This window comes from Antechinus flavipes, chromosome 4 (assembly GCF_016432865.1).
Source record: "Antechinus flavipes isolate AdamAnt ecotype Samford, QLD, Australia chromosome 4, AdamAnt_v2, whole genome shotgun sequence".
NCBI classification, from domain to species: Eukaryota; Metazoa; Chordata; class Mammalia; order Dasyuromorphia; family Dasyuridae; genus Antechinus; species Antechinus flavipes.
This window is the reverse complement of record NC_067401.1, coordinates 111,087,270-111,107,152: the sequence shown is the minus strand read 5'-3', so window position 1 is coordinate 111,107,152 and position 19,883 is coordinate 111,087,270. Positions and strand designations below refer to the sequence as shown.

The window sequence follows — 19,883 nt, the reverse complement described above, 5'->3', positions numbered from 1 at the left end:
CACCAGGTCATCAGCTTCTCGGCCCCGGTGCCAGCCAATGGCATATAGCAACTTCTCCTGTGCCAGGGTATCTGTCCACCGGCCTCCCTATATTTTGCCCTCTGCCCTCTAAGGATTGGCAAAGGGAGAAAACAGAAAGGGGAGGATTTTTCTGTTAACATTTGTAAAGCGCCTTGCAAAGCTTAAAACACTACAAAGGAGTAAGCTGTTATTGCTGTTGTTGCCGATTTTGTTGCTCTGCTTTTCTACGTCCCCAGAAGACATCCCTTTCCCATTCCCAGTCATTTCCTAGTAGAGACCTTTGAGCTCTCTCCTGCCTCTCTCACTCAGATCTTCCAATACAGCAGAGGGACAAACTCAATCTTAGGGCTGAATCTTGAATTAGCTCAGATCCACCCAGTCCCGGAGGGGAGGAGAGAGAGTCCTGGCTTCTAGGCTCCCAATCTCTTCCCTTGGGGAATTCCTTTTTGGAAGCGGCGGTCTGCGAGCCCTTTCGGCAGCATCTCAAACCGAGGCAGGGGAAGAGAAGGAGGAGCATGAGCGTGTTCTCGAGAGGGGAGGAAAGCCCGAGTCTACATCTCCCACGCGCCGCGCGAGCCCGAGCGGGGAAAGGAGAGGGGCGGGGCCTTGGGTGGGTGGGCGCGCGCCGGGGGCGGGGCGTCGGGGGCGCGCCGGGCCAACGAAGGGGGAAGGGTGGGGGCGTGGCCTAGGGCTCGGGGGCCGGCGGCGGCGGCGGCGGCGGCAGCAGCAGGGAGCTGGGAAGCGGAGAAGCGGGGAGCGGAGCTCAGTCGGGGGGCGGCGGCGGCGGCGGCTCCGGGGATGGCGGCGGCTCCGCTGCTGCTGCTGCTGCTGCTGGTGCCCGTGCCGCTGCTGCCGCTGCTGGCCCAGGGGCCCGGGGGGGCGCTGGGGAACCGGCATGCGGTGTACTGGAACAGCTCCAACCAGCAGTGAGTCCGAGGGAACCCGGGGACCCCGGGGAGGGCGGGGGTTCGGGAGAAGCTAGGGCCCGGAGAAGGGCAGATCGGGAGGCGCCGGGGGCAATCTTGGAAGATGGGGGTGAGGGGCATCGGGAGTCTAGGAGGGATGCAAAGAGAGGCCTGGGGGGGGTCGGAGTAGGTCGGAAAGAAGGGGGCGCTGGAGACATTGGGGGGGCGCGGGGTGGAGAATCCTGGAGAGCAGGGCAGCGGGTTCTTGGGATGGGAGCGCTGGAGAAATCGGGGCCGGTTCGTAGGGAGAGAGGAAGAGGGCGCTGGGGGCGTCTGGGAAGACTCAAGGGGAGTATTTGAGGGCGCTGATTTAGGAGGTTGGGGAGCATAGCGTAGGGGGATGTGCTAAGGAAGCTGTTCAGATCCCCGGAACCCCTTTCCCTCTCCATTTCTCCCGGCACCACACAGCGGGAGTCGCACGCCCCCGTCCTACATCCCCACCCTCCTTCCCCGCCCCCGCGCTTGGTCAGGGGGCCCGGATTTGGGGGTGTCTGGGAAGCCCTGGAAGGAGAAACCAACTTGGGGAAAGCAGATTTCAGAAGGCCATTGACCTGTTTTTATTTAGGAGGATGTTTAAGAACCATGTTTGGGGTTCTTTCTGTCTCATTTCTTCAAAGTGGGGAGCGAGGGACTGGGGTGGGGGGTTGAGTTGTCTCTATCTTTGAATCCTCCGGAGAGGACAGGAAAAATGTGTGTTATGGTGTCTATGTGAATGTCAGCTTCTGAGTGTGTGGGTTGTGTCGCTGACTTGGGGTACCTTGCCTGGACTCGCTGTTCGCTCTAGAATGAGAGCTCTGGGGCAATAGAAAGATAGAGAGATATGGAGGATGAAGCGTTGGGGAGGGGGGGCTGTCATGTCACAAACACACTCAGCTTGGAGATGGTGTGTGTGTGTGTGTGCCTCTAAGTGTGAGCGGGCGTGCGCCGCTGTCAATGTGCGTGTGTCTGAGTGTGTGATTTGTGTGTCTGCGTCGACGATGGTGTCTGGGGGTAGGGTGGGGGTGATGGCAGGAGGGGGCTGTCAGCCTGTTGGGGAAGGGGCGGTCAGGGTCCATTTAGGGTTGTGTGTGGAGAATGGAAGTGTGTGGTTATGCCTGAGTTCGTGCGGTTGTCAGTGTCTCGGTCTCCGGGATACGTGTGTGGTACGTCTGGGTCAGGTTGTGTATGTTTTCCTCGGGTGTGTATGCTGGACGTTTTTGGTTGTGTGTTTCGGCTGGGCTTGTCACTATGTGTCTGCTGTGCCCTGGCTATTCATCTTCGTGTGGTTGTGTGGCCCGGTTCTGTATGTCAGTCCTTGCTTCTCCCTCACTCTTCGCTGCCCTTGTTTCCTCCTCCCCACGGAGCTACTGTGTGTATCGCCCTCGCTTCTTCTGAGTGTTGAGTGTGTATGTGGGGGTGGGGGGTCTGTCCCTAGGGGCGCGGGGGGGGGGGGGGAAGGAAGTATAAGGGGAGCTCGCTGTCACACCTGCTTGGGCGGCGACGGGAGAAGCTCTGGATATTACTCCCCCCTCCCCCCCCGCCCAAGGGAAGAGGACGGCTTGGGGAGCAAACCGTAATGCCCTAGAGGGAGGGGGCCCTGGAGAGCAGAGCAGCCCCGACCCCCAACCTCCCAGGGGAGGGGCTGCCTCGCGCGGCTTCGTTCTTTGTTGTTTTGGGCTCAGCGGCTCCCCCTCCTCCTAGCGCCCGGAGTGTCAGACTGGGGGGTGGGGTGGGGATGAGCCAACACCCCCCCCAATCTTGGAAATATGAAGTGGTGGAGCATTTGTCTCTTGGCGTGCCCCCTCCCTCAGCGAGAAGGGGAGCGCTTCGAAAGGCTAGAGGAAATGATGGGGGGGGTGGTAAGATGGCTCCCCCTCCCCACTTTTCTCTTCTCTCCCCCACCCCTGGGCACGCACGCCTCTCCGCCCCTCTAGAGTCTGGTGGAGAGTCGGGAGCGCGTAGGTAAGGGGGCTCTCGGGTCTCCCCGCTGCCCTTAAGGGCCCGCCCGCTTTGAAAGGAGATGATAATGGTGGGGGGACGCAGGATTTGATCCTAAAGGGTTGGTGGTGGGAAGGTCAGGGCCTCCCCCACCTGAGCACAGGTAATAATTCCAGTGTGGGAGTGGGGGCGATTTGGGCTGAGGGGGGGAGCTCTCCCCTTGGCTACTCTGAATTGGAGTGTCGGGTGAGGAGGGGAACGTGTCCTAGGGCGAGGAGGGCACCGCCCCCCCCTCCTTGCTTCCCTCGGCCTTTGTTGCCGCTGCGCCCGGGCTCCCCGGCTCCCTCACTGCGGCAGCCGCGGCCCCATAAATCGTGAGAGCGACGTGCTCCGGAGCCGGGAGAAGAGAGGGCCGGGGAGCTGGGGGCGGGGAGCAGGAGAGCTTGGGGGCGGGGCCCTACTGAGCCACAGGCTTCCACCACCCCCACCCCCATTCACACCCCCACCCCCACCTCCACCCGGGGTCACGTGGGGAGGGGCTTCATTTGCCACCCCCGGATCACGTGGGAAGGGTCTCTGGCCCCCTTGGGGGTCACGTGGGGAGGGCCCTTGCTATCCCGCCCCCTAGAGGTCACGTGGGAAGGGTCTTTATATCCACCCCCTCCCTTTAGGCCCCCCCCTTCAGTTAAGTTAAGAGGGTCTGTCACCTAATGAGGTCACGTTGGGGGGGGGCAGCCAGGGGGCAAAGAGGCACACGTTTCTAGGTCCAAAAGCTTTATATATATATGTGCCCCTTGGTGTGGGTACAGTCTGGCCAGAGGCTGCACCTGCTGGGCAGACTGGCCAAAGTGAAGAGGGCTGTGTGTAAAGCTAAGAAGGGTATGGGGGTGGGGGAGGTAAGAGGAGATAGAAGGGACCTAGATTGTGGGTTAGCCCACAATTGTGGGTTGTTGGTAGCCCACAATCCCAGGAATTGAGGAGTTTGGCAGAGGACAAGGCTGGGGTTCTCTGGGTCTCCTATCCTTGTGCGTATGTAGCTCTGGTCTCTTGGCTTTCCGAGCCTGCCAATTTCTTGGTCTGTGTCTATTAGTATCTCACACCGAGCCTGTCTCTTTCTCTGCCTTGGTTTCAGTCTCTCCACCTTTGCCTACGCTTCGGTTCCGATTTCTGCCTCTATTCTCTGCTTGCGAACCTCTACCTCGCTCCGTCTCTTTTCCTATGTTCCTGGCAGCTTCTATCGCTGTGCCACTGTCTTTGCTTCTGTTCCTGTCTCTCCTCTGTCTCTGACTCTCTGCTTCAGTCTCTGTGTGTCTCTCCGCTCCTCTCCGCCGCTGCAGATCAATAAACCTTCGCCGCCGCCGCTGCTGTCGCAGGGAGGAGGGGGCGGTGGGGGGCGGGCGGTGCTAATTCTCCGCCCCCAGTCGGGGTAGGGGGAAGTCCGGGGCATAGACCCGGCGCTGTGGGGAATGGGAGGGGGGCGAGCCTTTGCAGGGAAGAGGTTCTTCACGGTCTCCCGGGGATCTGGGGCCTTTCTATTGGGATGTTCCCGCGGGGATATTGGGACGACCCAGGGTGGGGTGGGGTGGATAGGAGGGCGCCTAAACGTGCACGCGCGCCCAAGGGAGCGCTCTCGCCCCCTCTCTTCTCCCACCCGGGAGAACGCGCAGACCCCCACATCGCGCGCACGTGGCCCAAGCCTCTACCTGCTGTATGGAAAAACTGAAAGCGCTGCTGCGGGAGCGCGCAACGGAGCCGGCGCTCCAATGCCTAACGCCGGGGTAGTCAGATGAGAAAGCGAGGTTTTGGTATTCCTTCTCTCTCTCTTTAGTCGCCCTATTTCTCAGCTCCTCCCCTCTGCACCCCAGAGTTGTTCTTTGCTGTTATGGTGGGGGCGTGTAGGGAATTTAACAAGTCCCCTGGCATCCCCTTAGCCCCTCTCGCCTCGCGCAGCCCAGCCTTGCCTCGTTAAATGCCCTGTTTGTGCATCCCTAATTGCCCCGGGGGGAGAGACCCAAGCCTCTCCCATCCCGCCACTTCCCTCTGGGGGTATCTTAGTGTGAGGGCGGGGCCACAGCTTGAAAGTCAGAATGCTTAAGTCTCTCTCTGTCCCTAGCCTGAGGAGGGGACTGTCAGTACTCTAGAGGTGGCCATAGAGTTGGGCAGGCGATAGAGGGAGTGGTCCGCAAGCTGGTTATAGCTCTAAGTAAAGGGATAGAAAGTGATGATGGAGTAGTGATGGAGAGGAGGAAAGTAGAAAGAAAAGAGCATTCTCTGGATATGGCCAGAGACCTGTGTGGCTGAAATAATGGGGTGGTGAGGGGTAATATAGCAAGTGGGGGATGTGCCTAGCCTTGATCTGAGAGGGGAAGATGAGAGGTACCGGGCTAAGGGAACCCAATGTTGGGGCTCTCGGTGTTCATGGAGGAAAGAGAAGAGGAAGAAGTGGAATAAAGACAATTGGTTTTAAGGCGCTTGGGTCTGGGTCCCTCTTCCCCGCCTACACACCAGGCTCCCATGAAGGCTTAGTTTAGCTTCCTTAGGAACTGGGAGGGGGTAGTCAAGGCAGTTCCCCTCCCCACAACCCTGGGAAGGGAGTAGGACTGACAGTTTCAATTAAAGTGCTGAATTCAATCCTACGCCTCCCTGGAGTAGCGGCTGGGAAAGCCTGGCACCCAGCCCCTCCCCCACCAGATGCCAATTGGACACAAACCTTTGAGAGGGAAGCTGTGATGGGCCCACTGCCCACTTGGGGGGATGGGGGGAAGGAAATTTAGGGAATACTTTGAACGAGATTTACATGCTGTCCCATTCTGTATAAGGGGAACTAACAGCTGCTGTTCAGCTCCCCTTTTATAAGGCTCTCATTGCCAGCTCCACTAATTAAGATGAGGCACCTGAAGAGTGATACTTGCTGGAATGAGGTGGGGGTGGGGGTGGAGTACAGGGGTGGTGTAACTGGGTGGAGCTGATTTGGGGTGGGCATGAAGGTACTGGGTGGGGCCAGAAGACAGAGGACCCAGTGTAGTGATGGGGATGAAATTGGCACGAGACATGGTGAGGGGGCAGTGCTGGCACACCACCCCCCAAATTCTCAATGTCTCTTCAATCCTGAGAGACAAGAGGGAATCTCTGGGGTTGGGGGTGGAGAGGGCCCTTGGGCGGAGGCTGAAAGCCCTGCCCAGTCAAACCCGTTTTCCTGCTCCCAGTGCCCCAGGCCAGAGCTCCTGCCCACCCAAGTACCTGGGCCAGGGAGGGGCCTGAGTGACCCATCACCCCCGTGGGAACCAAGTGGAGAGGGTGGCATAGTTGATGACTCAATGGGGGTAGTGCCTTTTCTCACAAGGGGTGCCCCTAATGTTGTATAGATTTCAACTGGCAGGGAACCTCACCCCTGGAAAAAGGGTGCTCAGAGGCAGGATGAGAAGGCTAGAGAAGTAGGGCAAGGGAGGAGCACCCTCTGGACCACCTAATGCTGAAGCCTCCAAGCTTGTAACTCCAATGACTGCTAATTATTTGTGGAACCAGGAATTGCTTAGTGATGTTTGGGGGATCCTAGGAACTGGGGTCCCCAACTGAGTTGGTACTTTCCTTAACCTTGCTAGAAAGAGAATATTTCCTATCCCTAAGGAGTAAAGTGAAATCTGGCCCCTATTATTTTCTCCATCTAGTTGCCCCATTCCATCAATGACCCCCACTTTCAGTACCAATCATGGGAGAGAGGGGATAAAACTCCAACTTTGATGGCACCAGTGAGGGCAGCAGATAGCACCTTCATCAGGAAAGGATGAAGGGATTGGGGTCCCCAGTATTCAGCCTGCCACCGTGAGTTAGGATTGTGCTCCTTACACTCTGACCTTGGGCAAGTAACTTCATTTCTATAGCTCTTAGTTTCCTTATCTGTAAAATCAGGGATTTGGACCAAATGACTTTAGAGATGCCCTACCAATTCTAAATCTGTCATCTTACAACTCCGACTTTTTAAAGGGGCCAAGCTTCTTCAAGTGGGCACTGAGCCTCTCACATATTTTTCTGTTTGGAACTATTGATGGAGGGGCGACTATGCCCCGTTTGGGAAGAGGAGTAGAGTGTGAAATAGGAGCTTTGATAGTTTAGGATGAAGCTAAGTAAAGTCCATCCCTTGGACTGTTTGGTCCTCAGTCAGGGTAATAAATCCCTTTGTGGGACAAAAGAATGTGAGAGAAAACACCAGAAGAAGGAGCTGAGGGAAAATAGGGCAGGAGCTCCCTGAGAGTGTGTATGAACTAGCAAGAGGGTAGGAGGTGGGGAGAGGGCCAGTGCATGAGAGCTGGGGCTGTCAGCATATCAGGCACAGAAGATTTAGCTTACATGCAGGCTTCTGGTGGGGCAAACACTGGATGCTGAACATATTTGTATATCTGCCCTAGGACTAATACATGTGCATACATGAGGCTTAGACGTGTATGTTTGAGGCAGGCTCAATCTGATACCAGAAAGTGGCAAGTGTGAAAGGTGTGCTGGGTAGAAAGATGTCCTTCAGAGGGACATGGTGGGGAACCTCACCCTTCCATCCCAAAGCCTCCCAGGTCCCCCAGGTGTACTGGGGGGATGGGTATGCCTGGGAGTCGCCTGGGCCTGCTCCGTTGCCATGGTAACCAACGCACATGTTTTTCCCCCTTGCACATACTCCCTTTAGTGGGCAGGGCTTAGATTGTTTAAGCCTCTGCTGCCCCCAGGTGGTGTCTACAGGCTGGAAGTGAATGAATGAACATAGAAGGCAGGGGGGCAGAGCTGTGTTCCTAATTACTGAGGAAAGAGGTTTGTGTCCCACTGAAGGGAGAGAAGAAGAGAAATTGAAGCTGAAGAAAAACTGGGGCTGGGAGGAGAGGGTAGGGAGTTGCAGGGATCCTGGGGAAAGAAAGTAGAAAGACATCGTTTAAGAGTAGAATATGAGGACCAGGCAGAGGGGCAGATACGGGAAAGGTGTGGTGAAAAGACAATGGGGAGAGGCGCAGGGATAGAGGGAAAAAGTTGGATGGGGAAGAAGGGAAGAAAGAAGAGTGGGAAGGATATTGGGGGATGGAGCAGGGAAGGGACAAAGAGGAAAGAAAGTCTGAGGGACTCTAAGGGAGAAGGGTGGGGCAGAGAAGACCCTGGGAATATGTACAAGAGCTGAGGCCACCAGAGGAGGAGTTAGGGGATACTAAGGGAAAAGGAGCAGAGAGTGAGGGACTCGGGTAGAGAGGAAGGAACTAGAATAATACTGCACTGATGGACAGGACTAAGGGCAGACTCTGGATTAGTGGGCACAGAAGAAAGGAGAGAGGCTGGGTCAGCAGAGAAAAGACAGGGTGGAAAAGATTCTGGGGAGATGGACAAATGCTGGGTTAACTTTAGGGGAGGAGGGAGATTCTGGGGAACATGGAGGGAAAGGGAAGAAAGGTTATGGGACGGAGACACTAGTTGAAGAATACTGGAGGAGAGGGAAGAGGAATACTGGTGAAAGGGTGAGACTGAGAGAGAGTACTGGAGGGTTACAGAGAGAGTGGTTAGGTTGGGCCACTTAGAAGAATTGGAAAAGGATAGCGAGGATATTGGTGAAATGGATGGGACTGTGGGGATACTAGGATTGGGGAGGGGTGGACGGTCATTGGGGGAAGGGAGGAAGAATGAGAATACTATGGGAAAAGGGTCTGGGGGGGTGAGAAATTCGAAGAAAGGGTGGATGGACTAGATAGATTACGGGAATCGGAGTGTGATGTGGGGAGGAGATGGGGGCTTAGATTCTGATTACTTCCCTTCGCCCTGCAGCCTGCGGCGAGATGGTTACACAGTCCAGGTGAATGTGAACGATTACCTGGACATCTACTGCCCACACTACAACAGCTCAGGCTCAGGTCCCGGAGCGGGGCCGGGACCCGGAGGCGGGGCGGAACAGTATGTGCTGTACATGGTGAGCCGAAGCGGCTACCGAACCTGCAATGCCAGCCAGGGTTTTAAGCGCTGGGAATGCAACCGACCCCACGCTCCCCACAGCCCCATCAAGTTCTCGGAGAAGTTCCAGCGCTATAGCGCCTTCTCACTGGGCTATGAGTTCCACGCAGGCCACGAGTACTACTACATCTGTGAGTGACAGGTCCAAGAGTGGATGGGACAGGGCGGGGCATGGGAAGAGGGAGAAGGCAGATCCTCCAAGCGGCAATTTCTAAAAGTTAAGAGTTTGAGGGCGGGGACTCGAGGCTCCCGTACCGGTGAATGACAGCCCAAGGACCAGGTAGAGGAAAAGGCTCTCGGTCAGTGTCCATGGTCGGGACAGCCTCCCAGCTCCTGGAGCAGTTGGCGCTTTGGGTGCGAGGCTGTCGCTGTCGGGGGTAGTTACCCTAGGACGGGATGTGGGGAAGGGGCAGCACGGTGCCGTGAATGACATGGCCGGAGCTGGGGGAGGAAGGGACCGAGGGGATGAATGCGAATAGAATAGGGAGCATCTCCAAAAGAGCTTCCCGGTGTGGTTCCGCAGGTGACGGTTGTGTCCCACGTCACCCGAGAGACTAGGGGATAGGAAAGAATTCCGGTTTTGTTTGGCTAGAGAAATGGGAGGAGGGGGGCTTTCTAGCCTGGGAGCCGTGCGGAGTCCAGCTCAGTCTGTCTCCTCCCTCAGCAACGCCCACCCACAACCTGCACTGGAAGTGTCTGAAGATGAAGGTGTTCGTCTGCTGTGCCTCCAGTGAGTATTCCTTCTCCAGTACCAGCCATCTCCCAATCCCTGGCTCCCCCGCTTTGGGGCACCCCCCAGCTTCCTGGGGGTGGGGGTAGAGGCAGCACTGGGGAGGAGTTTATCCCCCAGCTGTAGCGGAGGGGAAGGGGTCCTGGCCCTGACGCGCTCCCCTCCTCTCTTCCCCATCCCCCCCCCACCCCGCAGCATCGCACTCCGGGGAGAAGCCGATCCCCACCCTCCCCCAGTTCACCATGGGCCCCAATGTGAAGATCAACGTGCTGGGTGAGTCTGCGCAGCGCCCTCTGGTGGCCACTGCTGGAACTGCAGCCCCACCCTCACTGGGGCCTTCCCTCCGGCTCACCTTTGCATGCGCCCCTCCCTCCCGGCCCCCCGAGGGTTTAGCGCCCCTCCCTCCCCATTCCCCGTGGGTGGGCCTGTCCCTCGCTCTGCTGCTATCCCGCTGCCGCGTCCCGCTGCTCTCCCCCGGGCCCCGTCCTCATCCGTGTGTTTATCCACAGAGGACTTTGAGGGAGAAAACCCCCAGGTGCCCAAGCTGGAGAAGAGCATCAGTGGGACGAGCCCAAAGCGGGAACACCTGCCCCTGGCTGTGGCCATCGCCTTTTTCCTCATGACGCTCTTGGCCTCCTAGCTCTGCTCCCAGAGCAGGGAGAGGCGGAGGGCAGGGCTGGTGGGAGGAGCAGCCAAACCACCGTCACCTTTCTGGAGGGAACCTTCTTCCCCGATGGATGTGGGGTAGACCCTTGGATGGCGGTGCCCACCCTTCCCCTGTGCCGCGCTAAGGGCCGGGCGCTCGGACTCTACCAGGCATCCTGTTAGCGGGACCCCCAGGTCGGCCTGGGTCCTGCCTTGTGGCTCTGGAGATATTTGGTACCAAATTGGGGGGGAAAGGGGGGTTTTGGGCAGTGCCCAACTTCCTGCCTCCTCCTGGTGCCCTCCACTCTGCCCCCTGGTGCCCTATCCTTCTTTCCTCCAAGAGAGACCCCAGCTAAGTTCCAGAAAGAGCAATTCGGAGTCTGGGAGACAAATGCGTTCCTCCCCTCCAGGGGCAGAGCCAGGCCCCCTATGGGGGAGGGGACTAGGTGGGGGAGGGGGTGGGCACTGCCTGCTGCCCCCTCCCCCTGTTTACAGCAATAAGCACGTTCCCCTCCCCTGCCCCCACCCTATCCCACCTCATCCCAGGATTGTGGTTTGGATGGAGATGAAGTTTACAAGTAGTCACCCTGGGGGGTGGGGGCGGGTGAGGGCAAATGAACAAGGGTGGCTCGGGTGGCAGGTGGGCATGTACAGTCTCTATATCTCTATATATAATGTACAGACAGACAGAGTCCCTTTCCCTTCCTAACCCCCTGGTCCCTTCTTTAACCTTCCCCTCCAGCTTTGGACCCCTTCCCTACCAGGCCCGGCCCCTACCCTGGGAGCCACCCCTGGCCCCTCGTTTGTCTTCTGTGAAGACACGACCTATGCAACGCACAGACACTTTTGGAGACCGTGAGACAACAACAACCCCCCCAGAGACCGGGACCCAACCCTTAAATTTCCCCCTCCCCCGGCCCCACCCCTCTCTTCCGGGACCTTTTTCAAGTGCTTTGGCTGTGACTTTCATACTCTGCTCTTAGTCTAAAAAAATAAACTCCAGATAAAAACAACATAATTTCTGTGTGTATCTGTGTGTGTGTGTGTGTGTGTGTGTGTGTGTGTACACTTCCCTGAGTGTCAATGTATGTGAGAGGGGAAAAGAAACTAAGGGAAGGGTTGGGCAATTACCCAGCATTACTGATTAAGCATCTCTGAAGGAGGAGGTTTCGGGGGTCTTCTGTTGGCCACTGGGAGGGAGACACAGATCTGAACAATTGACAACTCATTGCTGGAGACAAGTTTATAGAAAACAAGTATATAGAAAGCATGAGGACTGAGTGAAAGGTATCATTCTTGAGCAGATTCCGTGGGTCAAAGTATAGAGAAGGTTAGGGTCAACTTTGGTTTGTATTCCTAGAGGGAAGGCAAAGTAGGCATTCGAGGTGAAAAGCAAGCGTGAAATAGTAAATATGATAAATGGATTTAGAGAGCTGGCTGGAACTCTTTTTTTTCCCCCCAAAGCACTGAAGAGGGAGGAAGGGAGCAGGAAAAAAAAAAAAAAAGTCTTAAAACCCAGAACCTCTGCTTTCAAATGTAAAAAGAAATTATATTTTATACTAGGTCTGGAGCAGGGCAAAATAAGCCTGGTTTGGAGACTTCATATCAGAGAAATGAGAGGAGGGAAAAAGAAATAAGCATTTATATTAGTGCCTGATAGGTGCTGAGCACTGATTTGCCAATATCTCTTGATTTTCACAATAACCCAGACAGGTGGGTACTGTTATCCCCATTTTACAGTTGATAAAACAGACAGAGATTTAAATGATTTGTCCTGGTCATACAGAAGAGTACCTGAGGCTAGATTTGAATTCACTTCTTCCTGACTACAGGTCCAGCACTCTATCCACTGGACATGAAAGTAAGAAGAACCAGTTTGATGAAGGAATAGAAGGACTTATATTGGATACGATAATCAGTGAGGAACTAGAGAATATTCTTGACTAAAAGTATTTACTACATGTCTAAGAAGCAAGAAGTTGTTTGTTACTGTGGGGGACACTAGAAATTAGAAGAGGATTCCTGCCTTTTGGTCTAAAAAATTAGATGGCTAAAAATTAGAAATTGGAATGATAAAACTCATACAATAAATGACTACATGCAGGGTAGTAAGTAACGGAGGGTCAGTGGATAGAACTCCAGGCCCCAGGGTCAGCAAGACTTTAATTCAAATTTGGCCTCAGATGCTTTCTAGGCAATTAATTTAGTCTCTGCCTGCCTTAGTTTCCTCATCTGTAAAAATGGGAATAATAGCACCTATCTGCAAGTTTATTGTGAAGATCAAATGAAGGAGCATCTGGTTATGCAGTGGATAGACCATCAGCCCTAGAGTCAAGAGGACCTGATTTAAAACCTAGCTTCAGATACTTACTAGCAAGGTGACCTTCGGCAAGATCCTGATTATCTAAGAAAAAAATCAAATGAAATAATGCTTATAAAGTGCTCTATAAATACTAGTTACTATTGTTAAATCAAGCATTGCTCTAGAACTCAGAGTTTTTGAGATCAGAAGCCAGGGGTGTTGAACATAGGATCCATGGATCTTTATAGATCTATGAACTTAGGGAAAATTAAAAAAAAAAAAAAAGGCTATTTATTTTCACTTACCTTGAACTCAGCATTAGTATTTCCTTCAATTATGAATTTTAAAAAGCTTGTCATTCTGAGAAGGATTCACCAGACTGCCAATGAGATACATACGACTAACAGGTTAAACACACCCAACTTAGGCTAATGCTCTCATTAAACAGATGAGAAAAGCAAACCCCAGGGAGGTTAAATAAATGGTAGAAGATCTACAAGGCAAGTTAGTGACCAAGCTGGGAAGGGAAGCCAAGTCTTCTAATTCTACATTCTGTGTTTACATAGTTCACACCACACTGTTAGCTATATGAGCAACAGGAGAGCTGATGCTAGAGGAATTCCAGGAAAGGGACAAATAAGTCCTCAGAAAAAAAAAAAAAAATGGTCCCATGGAAAGAGCACTGGCTCTGGAGGATCTGGGTTCAAATCCTGCCTTAGAGGATTACTTATCTGTGTGAGTTTAATTAAATCATAATCTCTCCTTATCTATGAAATAAGCTTATTGGATAAAATATAAATAGAGTAGCTAGGCAGTGCAGTAGATAGACCACTGGCACTCCAATCAGGGATACTGGAGAGCTAATATTAGCTAAGGTGGGCAAGGCACTGAGCTTGTTCAAGACAGTGAGCTAAATTAACTATGGCTTCTATTAAGTCCCAAATAAAATCCTTTCTCCTATAGAAAACCTTCCCCAACTCTTCTAAATTGTAGTGCCTTCCCGATATCAATTATTTCTTTTTTTATCATATGCATAGCTCTTATTGAATATATTGGCTTATTTGTTGACTTCTCCATCAGATTGTAAGCTCTTTGAGGGCAGGCACTTTTGCTTCTCTTCATATCTGTAGCATTTAGCACAATGTTTGGCACTTACAGTTTGATTGACTGATTGGAGAGATCACAAAGTAAAAGCAGCAAGAGATAAATCTAGCACGATAAGTTGATGATAGGCCTTGAATAGCCTTGAATGGTAGGGTTAGAAGTTGGGACACTATGATTGACTCTAAAGGAAAATGGAGAAAGATGGGTAAAAATAAAAAATAAGGAGTTATGGGATTAAGTTAAAGTTGTTGTTACTTTGTTTTTCATTCCTGTCTAATTCTTTATCAGACCCCCATTTGGAGTTTTCTCGGCAGAGTGATTGCCATTTCCTTCTCCAGTTCATTTTCCAGATGGGGAACTGAGGCAAACAGGGTTAAGTGACTTGCCCAGGGTCATACAGCTAGCTAGTATCTGAGGCTGGATTTAACTCAGGAAGATGAGTCTTTCTGGCTCCAAGCCCAGTGTTCTAACTTGTGAACCACCTAGCAGCCATTAAGTTAAAGTAGCAAGGAATCTATATTCAAATTCACATCTTCTGACTCCAAATACAGTGGATTTGCTAATACACTACTCAAGCAATATTCTATTCTATTTTATTATACTTAAGTATTCAATAATCCCTTCCACATTCTAGGATATTAGGGCCATAGCATTCTCTTGATCTGGAATATCTGTGTAAAATATTTTGACCCTCACTTCATATTAGAGAAGTCTGAATTATCATGGTATTAAAAGATAAAATATATTAATGTTATACAAAACATATACATATACATTTCTGTATAGTCTATTGGTCTTGAAGTATCATCTACGGCTTCTTTAAAATTCCCCCTAAATTCCCATTTAATTTCTTCTGTCAATATGTAATATATTGAAACCTCCATGAGGCAAGTCCAGATATGGAAGGGATAACTGTATCAGCAAATTCGCAGTATTTAGAGTTGGAATTCAGATTCCTATTTTCTATGTGATATCAGGCAGGCAAATCACTTCATCTTTTAGGGTGCTCAGATTTTTCCATCTGTGAAGAGAGAAAGTTGGATGAAATGATCTTTGTAGTCCCTTCCAATTGTAAACTTTATTTTTATTTTTATTATTAAAGCTTTTTATTTACAAAGCATATGCATGGGTAATTTTTCCAACATTGACCCTGGCAAAGCCTTTTGTTCCAAATTTTCCCCTCCTTCCCCCACCCCCTCCCCTAGCTGGCAGATAATCCAATATATGTTAAATATCTGACTGTAAACTTATCAAAATCGTTTATGAAAGAGATTGGTAGAGAGACAAAGAAAGGAAGATAACAAGAGTTGGAAGCACCTGAGGGAGATATGACAAAAGTGATGGGATGTCCTACCACTAATAGCCTGACTGCTTCTTTAGACTCAGACTACTCTAGAAGCTTTCTTTGAAACTCTGTGATCTGAGCAAGAGGAATCTGAGAAAAGCGAAAAATGATAAAGGAACTTAGTCCATCTTCATTTTATAAATGAGAAGACAGGCTAGAGACAGGAAGGGACTTGCCCATGGTCTTGAAACAGGCCAATTAGTAGCAGACTTGGACCTAGAATCTAACTCTGCTCTATACTTTTTAAACTACATATTCCTCACTCAAGAAAAAGAGTTAGCACTCCTTCAGAAGTTGGAGCTCACACTCCTTGAATTACTTTTACTTTGAGCAGGGATCAAGAATGGAATAATTCTTATCTCCACCTCTTTCCCCATTCTAGTTTTCTGTCCATTTATTTCCTGGTACAGAGATCTCTAAAGCTCCTAGTCCCTGCAGGGGTTCCCCACCTACCTACCCAGGGTGTGGCCAAAGGGAGGAATGGAGGTTAAGGAGGTCAGTTCCATCAGAGACAAAGGAGCTATTGATTCCCAGTGCTGGCACCCTGGCACCTTCCTGGCATTGTGCCCTTGGTCTTCCAGGGGCTTGGTCTGCCTAGTTCTAATTGTGACTTAAGCAAGGGGAAATTCAGTGAGAGAATACCTGGGGTAGGGATGGGGGAGAGACCCTGGAGAAAAGGGAAGAGAAGGAAAATGGATAAGGTTTGTGAGGTTTGGCAGGGAAAAAAACATGAGTACTCCAGAGTTAGGCATGAAGTAGGTGACAGATTTGCTGGATTGAATTATCTTTAAGATTTCTTCCAACTGTAAGATCTTATAACTTAAGAGCAGAATAAGATACTGGGAGAGAAAGTTAACAGAGATAAATGTTTACTAACTGGTTTTCCGAGGCAAAAAATGTACTCACTTTTAAGTTTAATCTGCATTATTTATTTATAAAGTATTTTCCCATCACTTTCTTTAGTCTAGACAATCAACAAAACAATGAAACAAGACCTGATTTGTAACATGTGGTAGTAAATGGTCACACTAAAAAATTAGCCATTGGTTTGTGAGAGCCATTTTGAGTCGGAATTGCTAGTTTAACCCTGGAGGAGAAAGAGACTTCGATACAGAATTTAAGACAATTTAGGGGTCATTTTAGTCCAACCTTTTCATTTTGGGTGGCTAGATGGCGCCATAGTGCACAAAGTGCTGGACCTGAAGTCCAGAAGACTCATTTTCCTGAGTTCAAATCTACCTTCAGAAGCTCACTTGCTGTATGACTCGAGGCACTTTACCCTGCTTACCTCAGTTTCCTCATCTGTAAAAATTAGTTGGAAAAGGAAATGTAAACCACTCCAATATCTTTGCCAAGAAAACTCCAAATGGGATCACAAAAAGTCAGACAGGACTAAACTTCATTTTATGTATAAGAAAACTGAGGAACAGAGAATTTAAATGACTTGCTCAAACTCACATGAGTAATAAGTGAAGGGGTGGTCAAATCAACAAACATTTGTTAAGTGCTTACCATATGCCAAGCACTTCACCAAACATTGGAGCTATATAGAAAGGTAAAAGTAAAATTACTAAGGTTTGTAAAATGCTCCACAAATATTATCTCATTTTATCCTCACAATTGCCCTCAGTGCTTCTTTCACTGGGTGTTATTATTATCCCTATTTTGCAGATGAGAAAAAGAAGGCAAGTGACATATCCAGGCTCACATAGCTAGTAAGGATCTGAGGCCAAGTTGGGACTCAATTCTTCCTGATTCCAGATTCTGTACTCTATCTACTGTGCCACCTAGGACTTAAGAAATAGTCCTTGCCCTCAAGGATCAAATAAGATAACATTCTTACAATGCTTAGCATCCTTTCCTAAACACTTGATAAAAGTTTATTGATTGACAAAAAGAAAAAGGAAACAAGATGGACTGCATCCATGGCATCCCAAAAATCTTGTGTTATCTGTTAAGGAAGGAATAAATTTGTATTGGATGCCTTAGGCAATAGGAAGTCACTGTAATTTGAAGTCTAGGAAAGTGAAATGGTCAGATCTGCATTTTAGGAAGATCACTTTGATAGCTGAATAGAGAATGAACTGGACTGAGGGGAGATCTCAAGGTTATTTAAATCCAGCCTTCTTTCATACCGTAGTGCCAAGATGTCTCTGATCCTAGACTGAGAGGACTAGGACTCTTGGGGCTTTGGGATGAGGGACCTGAGAATTCCCTATATCTAACTCCCAGAGGGCGCCAATATTCCCTGCCGCTTGTCCCTCCCTAGTGGTTCCCTCTGGATGCTGAGTTGTTTGAGATGGTGACCCAAAGACAGTGGGTGGGAGGGGAGAGTCTTGTCCTTCCCACTCCGAAACAAGCTTATCCTCCGGGCTGCCAGCCACAACCAGAGTCACCGCATCTACCTTCATCTCTTTCTAGCTGCCCCCTTCCAGGCACTGAAAAGTTTACTCCTTTCCAAGGACCTTGAGCAGGAATTTTGCACTAACAGGGCCTCAGAAACAATTAGTGGACGCAGAAAAATTCGAGGGTTCAATTCCTGCGAGAGGGAGATTTGAAAAAGTTGTTTGGCAAACCCAACTCATGAAAACTCGGTGGAACGCGAACCCTCCCGCGGCTCCCTCTCCCCCTGGCCCCCTTCCGTCCCCGCTCAGTCCCCGAAAAAGACTCTTACTGAGGGAACCCGCACAGACAGCAATGGGGACTCCCCCAAATGGACCCAAATCTTAGCCCTAAGGGAAGGGGAGGCTCCGAGTTGCTCTGCACAGTTACTGGCAGCTGGATGGGAAGGTAGGGGTGGAGAAGGTGTTAGGATAGCCCGGGGCTGAGGCAAGGCTACTCCCGGGGTGCCCCATTACACCGCGGTCTGTCTCCGTCTCAGCCTCTCTGCTGCTCGCTCTTAGTTCTTTCTCTGCCCGCCCTGTCTATACAGCTCCCACGTGTCGTGTGTTTTGTCCGCCAGGAGTCGCCGAAGTTCCAGCAAGTACGGACTAAGGGAAGACTCGGACTGTGTGTGTGTGTGTGTGTGTGTGTGTGTATGTGTGAGTTTATGTGAGAGTGTGTATGTGTGTGTTTGTATGAGAGAGTGTATGTGTGTGAGTATGTATGTGTGGGAGAGAGTGTGTGTGTTGTGTATGTGTGTGAGTTTGTGTGAGTGTGTGAGTGTATATATGTGTGAGTTTGTGTGAGAGTGTGTGTTGTGTATGTGTGTGAGTATGTGTATGTGTGTGAGAGTTTGTGTAAGAAAGTGTGTATGTGTATGTGTGTTTGTGTGAGAGTGTGTGTATTTGTGTGTGAGTGTGTATTGTGTGTGTGTGTGAGTTTGTGTGAGTGTGTGTGAGTGTGTGTGTGTGAGTTTGTGTGAGTGTGTGTGAGTGTGTGTGTGTTTGTGTGAGTGTGTGTGTGAGAGTGTATGTGTGAATTTGTGTGAGAGTGTGTGTTTGTGTATGTGTGTGAGTATGTATATGTGTGTGAGAGTTTGTGTAAGAAAGTGTGTGAGTGTGTATGTGTGTTTGTGTGTGTGTTTGTGTGTGTGTATTTGTGTGTGAGTGTGTATGTGTGTGAGTTTGTGTGTGTGTGTACGCGCTTGCATCTGACCGTGAGTGTGTATACGTGTGAGACCTGCTTGACTCACCCCCGTGCCCCGGGTCAGACTACTTGTGTCCCCGAAATTTTCAGCTCTGCCCTTTCCCACCCCCACCTTCGACCATAAGCGCTGACGAGGCTGGGAAGCTGCTCGGCCCGACCCAGACAAGACAAGCCCAAACCGGTGTCGGGCACTGAGCCGCAGAGAGTCCCCTCTTCCCCTCCAGTCCCTCGTACTCTAGACATCCCGAGCCAGGGAAATAGGAGTGCAGGGAGTGGGGAAAGGGCTTAGAAGACGGGGAGAGGGAACCTGAGTCCGCTTGGCCCGCCCACGTGCGTGCCTGGCCCCATGGGCCCACAGCTCGCGTCATCCGAGGGGACTTTGGCCCCAAGCACCTGGAAGGGCAGGGTCACTGCCCTAGACTCTCCAGAAGTAAACACAGAGGCGGGGCTGGAGCCCAAGGAAAGGGGAAGGCTCGGGGGGAGGGGGAGAGGGAGTGGGTAGTTTGGGAATGGGATCCCGCTGCAATTTGGGGTTCCCGATCTCTGCTTCTCCTGCTCGGATGGGTAGAAGGGTCGTGGTTCCTCCTCCATCCCCCTCAGTGCTGGGTTCGATCGCCGAGACCGGCCCCAAGCGCGTAATTACAGGGGCAGTGGCCAGCTTGGCCGTAAAAGGGGGAGCATGAGAGTGCAAGGACGCTGGAGCCGAGTGGGAAAGAGAGAAGGGGAAGATGGGATAGGGGTGCAGCTCGGACGCCCCGTCGTCTCGTCTCTCCCCGCAGGACACACAGACAGGCAGGCCCACGGGCGGGCCCCACGCTGACACGCCGGGAGCGCTCTGTCCCCGCGGGGACCGGGGAGCCAGACAGACCTGTCCCGTGACTGTGACTGAGGCGTAAACAACCCCCCCCCCCCTTCCTCCCAGATACAGACACCATGAAGTTGGTTTAAAGCCACAGGGGGCGGTAGACGCCAGACCCTAAGAAAGGCTCCGATAAGGGGCCACACAGAGATACACACCATATACCAGTCCGCATACAAACCCACTCCTCGGACACGTATATGAGATGTAGTATGTGTGTATGTATACACATACACATATACATACAATTCATTTCAACGAAGCATTTCGTAAGCACCTACTATGTGCCTGTCCCGTTATTTGCTGGTAACAATGATGAGACAAATATAAAAAAAGTTCGTGTCCTGGGATACTCTAGATAAGGAATGAATTCCGAGGTTTATGTTTATATTTTTGTGTTGTGTGTTTATACTTTTACATAGGGTGATCCCAAA

At 51.3% G+C, this 19,883-nt stretch overlaps 1 protein-coding gene across 2 annotated transcripts; it reads left to right on the top strand.

Annotated features, from left to right (window-relative positions):
- Positions 1 to 803: 803 nt before the first annotated feature.
- EFNA3 (ephrin A3) lies at positions 804 to 11,269 on the top strand. 2 transcript variants are annotated; one of them, XM_051993904.1, is made up of 5 exons: positions 805 to 947; positions 8,694 to 9,007; positions 9,541 to 9,606; positions 9,802 to 9,879; positions 10,116 to 11,269. In XM_051993904.1, exons 1-5 carry the CDS (start codon positions 820 to 822, stop codon positions 10,244 to 10,246), a joined length of 717 nt encoding a protein of 238 aa, XP_051849864.1. In that variant the 5' UTR covers positions 805 to 819; the 3' UTR covers positions 10,247 to 11,269. The 2 variants fall into 2 exon arrangements, with proteins under 2 accessions (XP_051849865.1, XP_051849864.1); XM_051993905.1 differs by lacking the exon at positions 9,802 to 9,879 and having other exon boundaries at positions 804 to 947.
- Positions 11,270 to 19,883: the final 8,614 nt, after the last annotated feature.